The sequence below is a fragment of the Moschus berezovskii genome, chromosome 2 (assembly GCF_049115385.1).
Source record: "Moschus berezovskii isolate FMDL1 chromosome 2, NW_MosBer_1.0, whole genome shotgun sequence".
Taxonomy (NCBI): Eukaryota; Metazoa; Chordata; class Mammalia; order Artiodactyla; family Moschidae; genus Moschus; species Moschus berezovskii.
Window position 1 is genome coordinate 114,434,233 of NC_142461.1, and position 16,392 is coordinate 114,450,624.

General features: G+C 39.5%; 1 protein-coding gene across 1 annotated transcript in view; it reads right to left on the reverse strand.

Annotated features, from left to right (window-relative positions):
- Positions 1 to 13,004, reverse strand: part of SLC25A12 (solute carrier family 25 member 12) — a 100,989-nt gene extending 87,985 nt beyond the window's left edge. The window contains exons 1-2 of the mRNA XM_055397322.2: positions 12,903 to 13,004; positions 11,908 to 11,955 (exon numbers count right to left, since the gene is read on the reverse strand). Coding sequence (XP_055253297.1) covers positions 11,908 to 11,955; positions 12,903 to 12,914 — 60 coding nt within the window. The 5' untranslated portion in view covers positions 12,915 to 13,004. The remainder of the gene's footprint in view (positions 1 to 11,907; positions 11,956 to 12,902) is intronic.
- Positions 13,005 to 16,392: the final 3,388 nt, after the last annotated feature.

Consider the following 16,392-nt stretch of genomic DNA (forward strand, 5'->3'; position numbering starts at 1 on the left):
GATCAACACATCAAGACCTCACGTGACTGTAGTTAACTGGATACTAATAACTCCTTTGCAATTTTACCAAATGTAACCTTAAGTAACCTTCAGAATGTATGCAACCAACATCACAGGTTAATTATAAAGCAGACAAAGAGTTGACACACTACATTTCCACTGAGTAAGGGAAGAAATAAAAAGGTTAACTTAAAATTCAAGAACATGAATGAGTAAATAGACCCAAATAGTTTTAATGATATAAATTAGCTGTTTAAATGGTGTAAGTTTAAAAACAGAAGTTTTTTATTTTTATATTTCTAAAAGATTTTCCAGAAATTAAAAGGGAAAGTTCTGATAGGCTGTGACTAAAAAGTTGGTTTTTTAAAAAATTATACAGTGTGTCAAGATCAAGGATTTTCTTCTTCAGTATGCTCACCAAAACCAAGGTAATATATCTAGAAGCACTTCTTATTAAGCCGAAAATCTGCTTAAATCTTTCAGGTTATTTTGCATTCGTTTTAAAACATTTATCAAGTACCCACTTTGTGCTGGGCATTAGGCCTAGCATTCAGTTCAGTTCAGTCGCTCAGTTGTGTCCGACTCTTTGCGACCCCATGAATCACAGCACGCCAGGTCTCCCAGTCCATCACCAACTCCCGGAGTTCACTCAAACTCATGTCCATCGAGTCGGTGATGCCATCCAGCCATCTCATTCTCTGTCGTCCCCGTCTCCTCCCACCCCCAATCCCTCCCAGCATCAGAGTCTTTTCCAGTGAGTCAACTCGTCGCATGAGGTGGCCAAAGTATTGGAGTTTCAGCTTTAGCATCAGTCCTTCCAATGAACACCCAGGACTGATCCCCTTTAGAATGGACTAGTTGGATCTCCTTGCAGTCCAAGGGACTCTCAAGAGTCTTCTCCAGCACCACAGTTCAAAAGCATCAATTCTTCGGCGATCAGCTTTCTTCACAGTCCAACTCTCACATCCATACATGACCACGGGAAAAACCATAGCCTTGACTAGACGGACCTTTGTTGGCAAAGTAATGTCTCTGCTTTTTAATATGCTATCTAGGTTGGTCATAACTTTCCTTCCAAGGAGGAAGCGTCTTTTAATTTCCTGGCTACAATCAGCATCTGCAGTGATTTTGGAGCCCCAAAAAATAAAGTCTGACACTGTTTCCACTGTTTCCCCATCTATTTCCCATGAAGTGATGGGACCAGATGCCATGATCTTCGTTTTCTGAATGTTGAGCTTCAAGCCAACCTTTTCACTCTCCTCTTTCACTTTCATCAAGAGGCCTTTGAGTTCCTCTTCACTTTCTGCCATAAGGGTGGTGTCATCTGCATATCTGAGGTTATTGATATTTCTCCCGGCAATCTTGATTCCAGCTTGCGCTTCTTCCAGCCCAGCGTTCCTCATGATGTACTCTGCATATAAGTTAAATAAGCAGGGTGACAATATACAACCTTGACGTACTCCTTTTCCTATTTGGAACCAATCTGTTGTTCCATGTCCAGTTCTAACTGTTGCTTCCTGACCTGCATACAGGTTTCTCAAGAGGCAGGTTAGGTGGTCTGGTATTCCCATCTCTTTCAGAATTTTCCACAGTTTATTGTGATCCACACAGTCAAAGGCTTTGGCATAGAAAGCAGAATCAAGAAAACATAGTTCCTGCCCTCAGGTCACTCAGAGACCATGGCATGATGGATACTGAAACTAAGGTCAGAAAAGAGGTTCTAATCTCCTGTGTTGTTGAATAGTAGAGATTTCTGGAGCAAACACACACTTCTCAGAGTCTCTTTAATGAGAAATTACAGAACAGTATATCTTTTTGTAAGGGAAAAAAGTGAGATCTTGAACATCAAAGTACTTGGAAATTGTAAAGCTAATGCAGATTGACACAGTTATTCTAAAATGCTTAGAAACACAGAAAAGCAGCAGATCCCAGTTTCCCTCCTTGCATACTCAATGTTTCTGCTTCTGCTCAAACATGAAGGAGTTTCTAACTCTTCAACCTTATTCTAACCAAGGTTTCCTTGAGTTTAACAGAAAATCAGTCCTGACTGGTCTAGGCAGCTTCATCTCTGCTTCTCCAACATGTGGCTGTAACATGAGTCAAAACAAACTGTTCCTCCCTGACTTTGTTCCAATTGAGATAAACTGACATTTTCAGACTGCAAAATCCTTGCCATTTCTAACTCTCAAAGGACAATGTCACAAAATTTGCTAACTACAAATATCACAGAGCATTTCCTACACAGAAAAAAGAATTACACGAGCAAAGGAAGAGAAAGACTTGTACCAAGGCAAGAGTTGAGCCATGAAGCTAATCTCGTCCTTCACTATTACTGCTCTTACTCCTAATGCAAGCCAAATTTAGTCCGGAATGCATGCCCTTTCACTACTCAAGCACTCTATGTAACAAGCAAAGACCACAACAGATCCAGCAACACAAGTTCTGTTACAATAGTGCAATGTGGAAATCAATACCAGAAATAATATTTTAATGAGAAAAAAGAATTTTTAATACATATAGCCACATCAATTTTAACAACTCTATGAAGCCACATTAATTTTGTAAAACAGATTTTAATGATAACAAAATTTTTCTGGTATTTACTAAAATCTACACATGCATTTTTTAGGAAAAGGCAGTTTTATACATCTAATTAGCATTTTCAGTTGCATATTTCACTTACACTGGAAACAAAACCTATTTAATATTGCAAAAAAAATTATCCAGAAACCTGCCTTTCTCAGATTGTTTCATGAAATAGTATCTTCTTTTTGTGTTAATGTGTATTTTTACTATCCGTTACATCAAGGCCTACTGTCAGCTACCATGCAGTGTCTAACAAAGTCAGGAGGTGCAAGACTCCAGTTAATCACTGAAATTAACAGAAGTTACCATAATAAGCCTAGCCTTTCAAAACAATTTAACCCCTAAAAATGGCCAAAATCCTTGGAAATAATGACCCGAGAATTCAGTAACTGGAACTAGAATGTTTCATAGCAGATTAAGTTGAATAATTTGCATTGTTCTTAAAAATACTTCAATTTCTTGGTCTAAGTAACCAAGGGAACATTCAAGGGGCATATATATTTACAAGCCTGGACAAATCACGTGTTTGATAATCAAGGTGTAGCTCCCAGGTGTATTGAATGTGTTACTGTTGGTAAGCCTAGATTACATAGCAAGATTTTTGCCATAAGGAAAAAAGGCCTTTTATCCCGGCAGGGAGCAGTGACAGATCAACAAAATGCAATGTAGGAACCTGGCTTGGATCCTGATTTTAATAAAATAACTTAAAAAAAAAAATGAAACAAGCATGGAAACTGCAACTCTGAATTGAAATTCATTTGTCAAGGAAAAATTTTAGGTGCAAGAAAGTATTGTGGTTTGTTTGGTTGGTTTTTCAGAGTCATCATCTTTTAAAGATAGACACTGAAGTATTTATGGGTGCAGTGATAAGATGTATGAGAATTGCTTCAAAATAATCCCCTGCAGCTGCAATATAAATGAAGCAAAATAAGCCATGATAGTCGAAGATTAGTGATGGTAGATGGCAATTCATTATGCTATTTTCTTTAAATTCATATATGTTTGAAATTTTTCATAATAAAAAAGGCTACCCCAAAAATGAGATGATTCTATATGTACTACCATACCTGCATTGCCATACAATAGTAAGTAAATAAGGCAAGTTGTATTAACATACATAAAGCAAGTTTCCTCCATTTACTATATAACCTTGAGCAGGTTGTTTGACCATTCTGGGGCTCAGTTTTCTCATCTATATAATGGGAATATTAATGGCACCTACCTTATAGAGTTGTCCTGAGGATTACATACCGTGATTTGTATAAAAAGCTTTAAATAGTCCCTACGACATAACAGTTAGCAAGCAATAGTACAGTTCTAGAAGCCATGGCACTGGTTTCAGTGAGCCATGTTTCAGAAATTTCAGCAGTGCTAAGTAAAAGAGAACTGAACAGAACAGGAAAATGATTTTTTTTACAAATTACAAACATAAAGAATGAATTATAAGTCTCTCTTTCAGGTCTGTGTCTTGGTATTCCTTGGTTGGACTACTATTCCTTCTCTGGTTAAGACAGAGCAACAGAAGGTTTAAATGAAAACTGCACATACTTCCACAGTCTCCCAGTTTTTAATCATAGCTCTATCCCTTCTCAGGATCTATAGACTTGAGAGAGAAATTATCTTTTGTGGAGATATTTCTGAATATGGGGATTTGTGACGATCTTCAGATATATATCTCAAGAATGTAATTAATAATTAGCTGATTACATGTACATAATCATCAATACTTATTAGCATCCTTAGTCACTTTCTAGGTCCAGCACAGTTATCTGGGGAACACAAGGCACTGAGATCCTTTCCAGGAAAGGAAAGTCCTCAGCTGAGAAGAAAAGGAAAGGGACAAAGATCTAAGTTTTACCAGATTCTCTGAGTGCCAGGCACTATTTACACATTATCTTATCTTTGTAATATCGCTATATGCTAGATGCAGTTATCCTTTCTCAGACAGATGAAAAGACAGACTCCCACAGAAATGTAAACACCTACGGTCACTCAGCAAAAGGGATCAAAGAGGATTCAGATTCTGGTTAGACTACAAAGCCCATGTAAGGTTCTGGCTACATTCTGTTGCTTCCTGGATGAAAAAGAGTCAACCAAGGCCCAGATCAAGATATCCTAAGAATGCTACGGACAGGAGGAAATTAAATTGGAACAATCACAGTCGACGCAAGATAGAGCAGAAAATCCATGAGAAAGCACAGAAATATATGAGAAAGCTTACATTTCAATATGATCTATCTTTAAATACAATCAATTTAACATATAAACTGAATTGTTCCACTTTCAAGGCGAAAGACCTCCAACAGGTTCCACAACATTTTTTAGAAAAGAATCCAAACTCTTCTTCATGGCCTATAAACAAGGTCCTGCTTGGTGTGATTCCTTCAGCCTCATCTCTTACTGGCCATTCACGCCCTCGCTCACTGAGGGGGCACTGGTCTCATTTTTGTTTGTTGAACATACCAAATCCTATCCACATCCAGGCCTTTGTACATGTGGAATTCTCTCCACTTACCTTTCAGTTCTCAGCCCTGATATCACTTCCTTAGGGGCCTTCACTGGCCACCATCTTGAAAAACGATCACCTTTTCCATCATTCTACTTATTGGAATCGTCACAATCCTGTGGCTGATATTTGTTTTTTAATGTGTGGTCTTTGTTATTGTCTGTCTCACCCCTACCTAGAATGCAAGGTCATACCTTCATCAAACAGCTCTGTCGTACCTACAAACCTCACACAGTGCCTAGCCTACTAGGCAATTAAAAATGTATTGACTGGTAGAAGGACATAGATAGCATTTAATAGCTCTAATGTTTTAATCTTAATTATTTTTTCATCTGTCTAGTTGATTCAAGGATAAAGTCTTCACTATGTTGCTAGCATGCCCTTAATGCCTAATACTTTTTTTAAATTAAGAACTCTATATAGTTTATGGCAAATACTTTATAAACTAAAGCCTATTATCTTCAATTCCTATAGCCTGAAAAACTGGTGAAAACCCTTAATCAGGGTGGCTAAGAAAACTATAGATCCCTTTTTATGTTTCTCTTACTGGTTTATTCAACCCAGTTCATGCTGGGAAGTCTCTTTTAACTTCATGTTCTGAATTACTACGGAGAAGGCAATGGCACCCCACTCCAGTACTCTTGCCTGGAAAATCCCATGGATGGAGGAGCCTGGTAGGCTGCAGTCCATGGGGTCGCTAAGAGTTGGATACGACTGAGTGAGTTCACTTTCACTTTTCACTTTCATGCACTGGAGAAGGAAAGGGCAACCCACTCCAGTGTTCTTGCCTGGAGAATCCCAGGGACGGCGGAGCCTGGTGGGCTGCCGTCTATGGGGTCGCACAGAGTCGGACATGACTGCAGCGACTTAGCAGCAGAAGCAGCAGCTGAATTACTAAGTTCTTACTTTTAAATTATGTACTTGCTCAAATTTTAACACATATACATTGAGATTTTGTTTTTATTTCCCCTGAATTCTTACCTCAACCAAGTTAACATTATCCTTCCGTATATACACCTGTCTTCCCTCATTTATAAAGAAAAAAAAGTGTTAGTGGCTCAGTTGTAACCCACTCTTTGTGACCCCATGGAATATAGCATGAAGGTTCCTCTGTCCATGGAATTCTCCAGGCAAGAATACTGGAGTGGGTAACCATTCTCTTCTCCAGGGGATCTTCCTGATTGAACCTGGGTCTTCTGACTGCAGGCAGATTCTTTACCATCTGAGCCACCAGGAAAACCCCAAGAATACTGGAATGGGTAGCCATTCCCTTCTCCAGGAGATCTTCCTGATCCAGGGGTCAAACCTGGGTCTCCCACACTGCAGGCAGACTCATTGACAGTACATTTGAAATCCCTCTAAATCAGCTGGAATAAGCCTAACTCATTCTTTTTAGTATCTGCTTAATTTTCCACAGTTGTTGTTTCATAATTTTTCTACCACTGCCCTTTGATAGCATTTATTATGTGCCTCCCAACTTTTCTTTGTTTTTCAGGAACAACTAAGTGCTGCCACTAACAATCTTGTACATATATATTCTTATGAGAATTTTTATTTCTCTGGGATAAATATCCCCCAAATAGGACTGTTTCTTTAAATGGTATCTTTTATTTTAAACCATTGCCAATTGCTTTGCAAAGAGTCTTTGTTTCTACAAATGCACTGTGAGAGCACCTTTTTTCTCCACATTTGGCCTCAGTAGATGTTATCATCTTTCAATATCTGATTCTCTTATTATAACTGTAATATTGTAATACACTTCCTACTCTTTGGAAAACATAGCCCTAACTCATATTTCAACAAAATAGAAGAGTCTCCTGCTAAAAGCTAATTCCCTTTTCAGCTACAGGTTATTGCCAAAAGTAAATAAATACATAATATGTAAAAAAATAGTTATTGAATAAAGGACATTTCTTTCAATTAAAAATTTATGTTATCATAAAAACCCTAAAGAAGAATCACTGTGTGCTTTACATTAACAGCAGCATCTTCTACTTACTTTCTAATGTAAAATAAACAAGACAGAAAAAACGGATTTTCATAATTTGATATGGGATACGATCTTCTAGTTACACTGGTGGTGAGAAAAAAGGATAAAAACAGTATTTGATTTCTACATTGCCACACATTTTGGGTCTAGCATATATTATGCTACAGTCTCAACATGTATTGCTTTTATCATAGGATACATTGGTAAATGAACAACAGAAAAATCTATCAACTTAAAAAGAAAAAAGATCTTCAAAAATCATTCACTTAAAACAGTTTTTTGTTTTTGTTTTTGGGCAGCACTGTATGGCTTGCAGGATCTTAATTCCCCCAACCAGGGAATGAACACAGGGCCACAGCAGTGAAAGAGCCAAGTCCTAATAATCACTGGACCACCAGGGAAGTCCCTTAAAACAGCTTTTTGATAAACCTACTTTGCCACAAAACACAGATCAAACCAGATGAACTCTTCGTTTTAAAATTTGCCAGGTTTATAGCAAACAGCCTATGACATTCCTGTTGTCCTTCCCTCACCTTCCTCTCCACTGCTTCCATTGTCTCCTTTTGCTAGTATCTACCTCTGATGGAGCAGATTTGGGTCAATGATAGTGTGTGGCTGAGAGAGGCAAAAGAAGACATAAATCCAGAATTGACAGTTTCAAGGGTACTAACAGTAAAATATTAGCTTGACAGCTGGTTGTAAAATTACAGCAGTCTAACACATAAGAATTCATTTGCTGTGCTTCAATTTAATGTACTTGGAGGAGGGCAGGAAAAAGAATCCTAGTGAATACTATTGTTCTTTTTCTTTAATTGATAGAAAACACGGCTCATCAAAATTTGAGAAATGATGAACATAAAAAAAAAAACTATTTCTCTATACTCAGAATCAAAATGCTTACTTACTCTTATCAACTTCCTCATAAATGGACTTGCACATAAAATAGTGTCATTAAACACAGGTATAACATCACTTTCAAACAGGAGTATTTTGCTGTTTACAAAACAAATGTGAGCCACACCAGCTAGTTGTGAATTTAGACAGTCAATGCCATAGATCTAAATTTTCCAGAATTTTTCAATTGCATTCTAAAATTCAAAATTATATCTTCTCTGTAGTCTTTAAGTAGCTCAAATGACCCTGAATTCAAGTGACCCCTCAAATCCTACCAAAACAAAATTATATTAATAACAGAAAAATCTAGCTTTTACTCTTTGACTAGACCCTTTTCTGTGACACCCTAAACTCCCATGAGGTCATTTTCCCTCCCCCACTTCCATTTCAATTGATAATATCACTTATAAATCAGTCCTTTATTCCCTGTCTTGTTTATTTTATAATTAATCCTCCTAATCCAAGTTTTCATCTACCATCCTAATCCAAGTTTTCATCTACCACCTATACAAAACTTGTATCTGACTTCAATTTATTGGGACACATTTATTTAGCAACCAAACTTTAACAATCCCCTCACCCAACTCCTAAAATAGATGCCTTATAAATTAACATCTATCATAAAAATGCTAGATTCACTACTCTTTCCTTTACTTTCTTATTTAACACTACATTCAATTGATTTCATCCCTTCCAAAGTCCCTGGTATCGTCCTCCCGTTCCATTTCCCCAGCCATCAGTCACTCCAGGTCATTATCTTCCACATGAATTATTTCAATGGCCTCTTAACAGATCTCTCTACCTACTTTCAACCTCTCCACACTTTATCCAACATACACAAAGAGCTGCCAGAATTTACCCACTTTAATTTGCCCACTGAGAAATCCAGAGTGCCTTCCTACTGTTTCAAATCCAAAGTCCTTGGCCAAATGTTCTAGATAGTCACAGTGGAAAGGTATTTTATTTCATCACCTAAGAAACCATGTTTTTTTCCTTTAATTTCTTAACAAACACAGCTGCGGTTAGAATTTTACATGTCTCTAGCTTTCAAAAGTCATTCCAGTTCAAGAACCTACAAGTGGTATCATGTAAGGGTTAAGAATACGGATTCTAGAGTTTGACTAGAATCCAGTCGCTACCATTTATGAGCTAAGTGACATTAACCAACTCATTTAACTTCGTCTATTTAACAGGAGGGGTTTCCCAGGTGGCTCAGTGGTAAAGAATCTGTCTGCCAATGCAGGAGAATCAAGAGATACAGGTTTGATCCCTGGGTTGGGAAAATCCCCTACAGAAGGAAATGGCAACCCACTCCAGTATTACTGCCTAGAAAAATCTCATGGACAGAGGAGCCTGGTGGGGTACAGTCAATGGGGTCATAGAGTCAGACACAACTTAGTGCCTGAGCATGATTTAACAGGGACAATAATGCTATCTTCTAAGGTTGTTAAAGAATCTGCCTGCAATCCAGGAGATCCAGGTTCAACCCCTGGATTAGGAAGATCCCTTGGAGAAGAAAATGGCAACCCACTGCAGTATTCTTGCCTGGAGAATCCAATGGACAAAGGAGCCTGGTGGGCTACAGTCCATGGGGTCACAAAGAGTCAGACACGACTAAGTGACTAAGCATGCAGAAAGGTTGTTATGAAAATTAATAAAATATCCTAACCTGAAATATTGTAAATTTAACTATATATCAGTTTAAAAAGAAAAAAAATATAATACCCTAAAAGACTAGGCCAATGCCCAGCACACTTCAGAATCATCAGTAAATGACAGCCATTGTCATTACTATTACAAGACTACAAAGATCTAGACAAATCAATTTAACTATCGTACCAGAGGCTACATATTTGCCTTCATTGTTCTTGACTCCCTCAACCACAAGTTGTGGGACATGGGACAGGTCTCAAAGAGGGACTAGTCACATTTACCTGTCCATTCAAGTCTTGGCTCCATTCTCCCCTTTAATTATTCAACATGTTTAATGTCTACTACTAAACTAAATACAAGTACATACATGACACCCAGTAAATAATTCCCAGTGAATATTTCAATAAATATGTTAAGTTGCTAAAGAAATGCATAGTTAGTATGTATTTTTGCTGCTACTGTTTCCAAAATATTAAAAAACCATATGCATCTAAAACAAAACTGTTTCTAAATAATGCCCTATAGCTTCAAGTAACTATAGTTTGAAGTATTTAAGATATAAATTTAAAATCTGTGTTACTTGCTAACAGTTCAAACTGATTCAACTAACTATATTCTATATCAAGCTGTTTCAGCTACCAGAAGGTAGTATCTATGTTCTGACCCTTACCAATACTCTTGGGTCAATGTTTTACCGTTACTGCTAAACATGTAGTTAATGAATTCCACAAATTTTCAGTATAAAAAGGGCATCATCAAAATAATGTGTAAAAAGATAAAATTTGAAAGTTTTCAAAAAGCTAGGCATAGTTCCAGCCCTCTCCTCTCCAAAATCAAATCCATACGGAATCACAGATTTTTTTCCACAAGATTTTTTAAAGCTGAAAGGACTTCAATTCCCATTTCCTTATAGCCCACTGAGATACTCCATGAGAAGATGAAGCCCAGGAAAGCCAGATAATTAGCTCACAGGTAAAACCACAAGATAGTGGAAGGCCTGGCAATTGAACGCAGTGTTGCCAGCACCTGGTCAATGCTGTTCATTAGTTCATGAAGCATTTCCACTGATTTTTCCTATGCCTACTTCATTTACAAAACAAAATTAACTACATCACATGAATTCCTCATGAAACAACTGAGTACATGGCGTGGTTAACACTGACATAGTTTTGGTTATTTTCAAGAACACTTGTGAGAAATCAAGGTTTCAAACCACAAACAGAACATTTCTATTACAATTACTTTTGTTCTGGAAATGATGCTTCCCTTTACCAGAGTTTATAAAATCCAAGATTCTCATTTTCACTAATTGCTCATCTATGAAGCCTCCTCCCCAACAATAGCTTAAGCAATCCACATTTCTCAGATAAAAATGTCATCTGCACCAGGCTGATGCGCATGTTAGAATCTGTTCCTAATATAGAATCATAGACTTTTGGAGTTGGAAGGAACCTTGGAAGATCACCTCTCATTTTACAGAGGAAACTAACACCCAGCAGGGACCTGCCCAAGGTCAAAGTTTCTATACAAGAACGGGTCCAGAATAGACCCGCTCTCAAAAATTCTCAAAAGAATTCAGAGAAAAATACAGTATTTGGTAGGACACCTAAGCTTGTCTCCCTTTATATGTACTTAAGCACAATTTCCTGCATGCAGAACTTCTGAAATTAAGAAATGAAAGCAAAACAAAAAACTAAATCAGTTTTTTAAAAGTCTACAGCCAAGTCACTGATCATAAAAATTTAGCATAAGTGAAGGTGGATTCTTGCAAGAATCACAGATAGTAACATTTTGTAACACAACCCCCAAAGCCCATGAATACAATAAAAATAAACTGAGGAAGAAAAGACACACACAAATTAAGAATAACTATCTCTGTAACAAATTGCACAGAGTTGCTTAGAAGCAGGAAAACTTTATAAACATAATTTTCAAAGAACAAAGAATTTTAATCATAACTATCAATGGCACAAGTGTGTCACTATGCTTTGTAATTTTATTTTGGTCACAATGCTTAAGGGAAGCTGAAATTTTTCTCCTTAGTGATTTTTTTTTTAATGTCTTAAGTCATTTAAAAAAACAATAATTTGAGGGAAATCTTTTTATCAAATCTTAATAAAATAAGGGTTATAATCTATATTATTTATTCTCATGTTCTGAAGAAAACAAGAAAATACTGATAAAACATTCCTGAAAGTTAAGGCCTGAAAAGTACTAGATTTATACCTTACCCCCACCCCTGCCCTACCAAGAAGAAGCACAGCACATAAGCCATTACCTGTAGGAATATGTTTCTTAACTCCTGAGGATCACCTCGCTTGGTTGTCTGTAAGTGAAAAAAAAAAGCCAGTTAATGCTTCACTAGAGATCACATAATCTCTGCAGATTAGAGTTCACAGATGCCAACAATCAATGCTCTTATCTTTTACAAGTGCATTTAGTTGAAAACAAATTAAAAGCACTAATACTGATAACAACTGTCAAATTGGAGTTGTGCGATCACACGGTGGAAAGACAGGTGTGAAGAGCCTAAGAAACAGCAAATCTATCAGATTGATTTCCCCTGGGCTGGAAAGACAAGGCCATGAGGATCAAGCCCTTACTTTACTCCACATCCACTAGCGACACAGTGAGCATCCACCCATCTTCAGACCAAGAGTCCAGCAAGAGTAGAAACAACAGCAAAGTTGAAACACCCAAATTAATCGCATGGCCTACTGGCCTTTCTTCCCGTGGAAAGCAATGCAGAATATAATTATCTCCACGCCTCTTTCTTTCTCCACCCAACCTAAAATAATGAAAGCGGCTACAACGTTTCTAAATACTTTAGACATCCTGCCACCTGCAGCTCAAATGCCAACCGCGGCCCCTGGCTCCAGAGGCCCCCAAATACTCAATTACTCACCCCCTCCCCCACCACAATACACGGATGCCTTGGGTATCCCCGGCTATCCATGCCACTTCCTCCCACTCCCTTTCCGATGCCCTCCAACTGCTGGCTCACAATCCCATGTACCTAGGGCATGTACTCCTCCTCCTTCACCGACCAGTGGTCCTTACAAGCCCCTCCAACTCACAATCCCTCCTCCTTCCCCTCCCCCCGCCGGGCATCCCCTCCCTCCGGTCCAAGCCCCGCACAGTTCTCCCTGGAGCCCCAGGACACGCCATCTAACAATCAGGCAAAGAAGTCAACGGGAAGAGGTGAGGGGCTGCAGGCAGGGTCCCCGGAAGGTCTCTTAGGAAATAAAGGCAGCGGCAGAGAGTTAGAGTCACCTTGACCGCCATGCTGTGCTCGGAAGCCGGGGACGAGCGAGTGAGCGAGCAGGGCCGAGCTGTCAGGGCGCGCGCGCGCCGCCTCCCCGGCCGCGCCCGCCCTCCCGCTCGCCGGCGCCGCGCGCGCCCCTATGCAAATGAGCCCGCGCCGGGCGGGGCGGCCTCCAGGGCCGCGGCCCGGCCAGAAGCGGCCGGTGCGCGGCGCGGAGGCGGGCCGCCGGCCTCCGGCGGGGACGACCTCCGTGCCGAGCCGTGGGATGCCGACGCGCCGCGTGGTTGCCAGCAGCTGAATCGCTGCCAGGAAAGCCCCAGGTCTCTTAAGGCCTCTTGGAGGGTGTGGCTTTGGGCGCCGACTTCAGCCAAAGTCGTTTTCCCTTGAGACTTACAGGAACACTTGAGGCCTAGATTGAGCAGGATTTCGAAGGATCAAAGAACGTGTCTCAATAATAATAACAACAATAATAATTGAATCGTTGACGAGAGGGAAATACAATAAAACAGACTAGGACTCATTCATTCTGGGGCAAACCTAGGTAAACGTAATTTGAGAAATATGCCTTTAAGTTGGCATGGGATGCATACACTTAATATACGAGTGCCTCCTGTAATAAATAATAAAGCATTATTAGTAGACTCCACCTTCCTAATCACCCAGATCCCTTTTTGGTTGAGGTGGGACACAAATGTTTAGGGGGAAAAATCCATCTGCCAGGGCTGGCACTGAATCCTAGCCCAACTTCCCTCTACAAAAACATTTCCAGCTCCATCCAAAAATAAGTAGTTCTCCTTTGAACCAAAATAATGTCTCTCAAACTGAGGTTTGCCATTACCACTATACTGAGCCGAATATTGAGTCACTCAACAACTGTTTGCTTCCCAGGTGGCTCAGAGGTTAAAGCGTCTGCCTACAATGCAGGAGACCTGGGTTCAATCCCTGGGTCGGGAAGATCCCCTGGAAAAGGAAATGGCAACCCACTTCAGTATTCTTGCCTGGAGAATCCCATGGACAGAGGAGCCTGGTGGGCTACTGTCCACGGGGTCGCAAAGAGTCGGACACGACTGAGTGACTTCACTTTATTATATGCCAGATACAGTCCTGCTTATAAAGAATACAAAGATTAATAACATATAGCTCCTACTTTTAGTTTACAGATGGTCAGTGCATCCGGCAATCCCAGCTCTGTGTATTTTGTTTGTGTCTTTAAAGGAAGCATGAAAGTTAAGTGTTGGTTGCTCAGTCTTGTCCAACTCTGCAATGCCCACCAGGCTCCTCTGTTCACAGAGTTCTCCAGACAAGAATATGAGAGTAGGTAGGAAATGGCAACCCACTCCACTGTTCTTGCCTGGAGAATCCCAGGGACGGGGGAGCCTGGTGGGCTTCCGTCTGTGGGGTCGCACAGAGTCGGACACGACTGAAGCGACTTAGCAGCAGCAGCAGCAGCAGCAGTCATTCCTGTTCGTAACCCAGGGATCAAACCCAGATCTACTGCACTGCAGGCAGATTCTTTACCATCTGAGCCACCAGAGTAGCCCAAAGAAAGCATGCTCCCTATTTAAAAAAAACAAAACAAAAAAAAACAACTAACACTCCAAGCTTTATCTTATCTCATTTAGTGCAATAATCCCTCCTCCACCCTCTTTCATGTTTCCAATGTTGCATTTCACAAAAGGTTTCCCTTTTCTAAAGTCTCACTAATGGTTTTACTTCCGTTAAGTATCCAAGCTAATGGGCTTTCCAGGGGACATTGCTATGCTATGCTATGCTAAGTCACTTCAGTCGTGTCCGACTCTGTGTGACCCCATAGACAGCAGCCCACCAGGCTCCCCCGTCCCTGGGATTCTCCAGGCAAGAACACTGGAGTGGGTTGCCATTCCAGGGGACATTAGTAGTGAAGAATCTGCCTGCCAAAGCAGGAGACACAGTAGGTTCGATTCCTGGGTCAGGAAGATCCTCTGAAGGAGGAAATGGCAACCCTCTCCAGGAAAGTTTCCTTGCCTGGAAAATTCCATGTACAGAGAAGCCTGGAAGACTACAGTCCATCAGGTTGCAGAGAGTCAGACATGACTGAGCACCCCGCACACACATCCAAAGAAACGAGGAAAGTGCGACGGCAGATGGGAATTGTGGCTAAGGAGCAGTATATTACAAGTGCTCCTAAAGTGAGCTCTTCCTCTGCAGTAGATTCAACTGTCTGCCACCAACACACCTCTTTCTTCAGTCTGCTCAAACTTCTTTTAACAAGGTAATTGGATATAGGTACTAAGTCACTTCAGTCGTGTCCTACTCTTAATGACCCTATGGACCAAGATTTACAGATTCATAATTTGTTTTACTAACGCCTTATGTCCCTGACCCTCTGCCCCCTTATTTTATGAAGTTTCTCTAAGTCGGACTCTCAAGATGTTTATTGTATGTTACTTTTCAAGGGAAGGATGTCTGTTTGTAGCCCAAAGCCCCTCAGTTTGAATAAAAGTACTTAAGGGAAAGGAAGGCATTTATTTAAATGAAGGGATTATTTGCTAATGGGACATATTGTTATTTTCCAAATCCATACTGTTGGAGTGAAATTTAGGGTCAGACTGGCCACTTAGAGAAAGGAAGACAACACTACCTTTAGACAGAACTCACCACAATAATTCATAGGAATAAACACCAGGCCATAATAACAATATTCCTGGATAAAAAATAGATGATTTTTAAACAAGTTTAAGAGTTTCACTGGTGCCAATCTGTTCACAATGGAGATGATATTAACAACTTAAAACTAAGGTTGCCAGCTACCCTAAATAATGAGAAGTTAGAAAAACTCAGCTACCCTAAATAAAGATGAATTTTGCTGGATTTTTCATGTATCCAAATATAACAATAAAGTGAATAAAGGTATTAAAAGTAGGTACCGTGGGATGAACTAAGTATTGAAAGGAATACAAAAACATGAATTGGAGCTTCTGCCTTCAAAAACTTTGCAAACTGTCATTCTATTATGATGATTGGCTAACAGTATTATTAGATATTAAAACTTATGTTTTCCTCAATTGTAGATGATCAGGGTTGAGGGAAAACTTATGAGTTAATGGGATAGCAAAAGACAAACCTGTCAAAAAAGATTCACAGTATATTTGGGAAAGGGAGGTAGAAATAATTCAAAACTTTTTACAATTTTTAAAAATAAAAATCCCAGTATAGTAATTATAACTTTCTTTAGATTGCAAAATGATATTTATAAACAAGAAGTAATTTTAAAACTGTGGCACAACAACTATAAGTTGAAAACTTGAAGATTGAGTCGAAAAGAATAACATTGCAGAAAGCAAAACTGGAAGTTAAAGGCTAAGATACTAGCTGCAAAAGTATTGTCATCAGTAGTCACTTTTTAGTGTTGGTTTCATAAAATATTTAATATGTAGCTTGATGGAGAAGGCAATGGCAAGCCACTCCAGTACTCTTGCCTAGAAAATCCCATCGATGGTTGAGCCTGGTAGGCTGCAG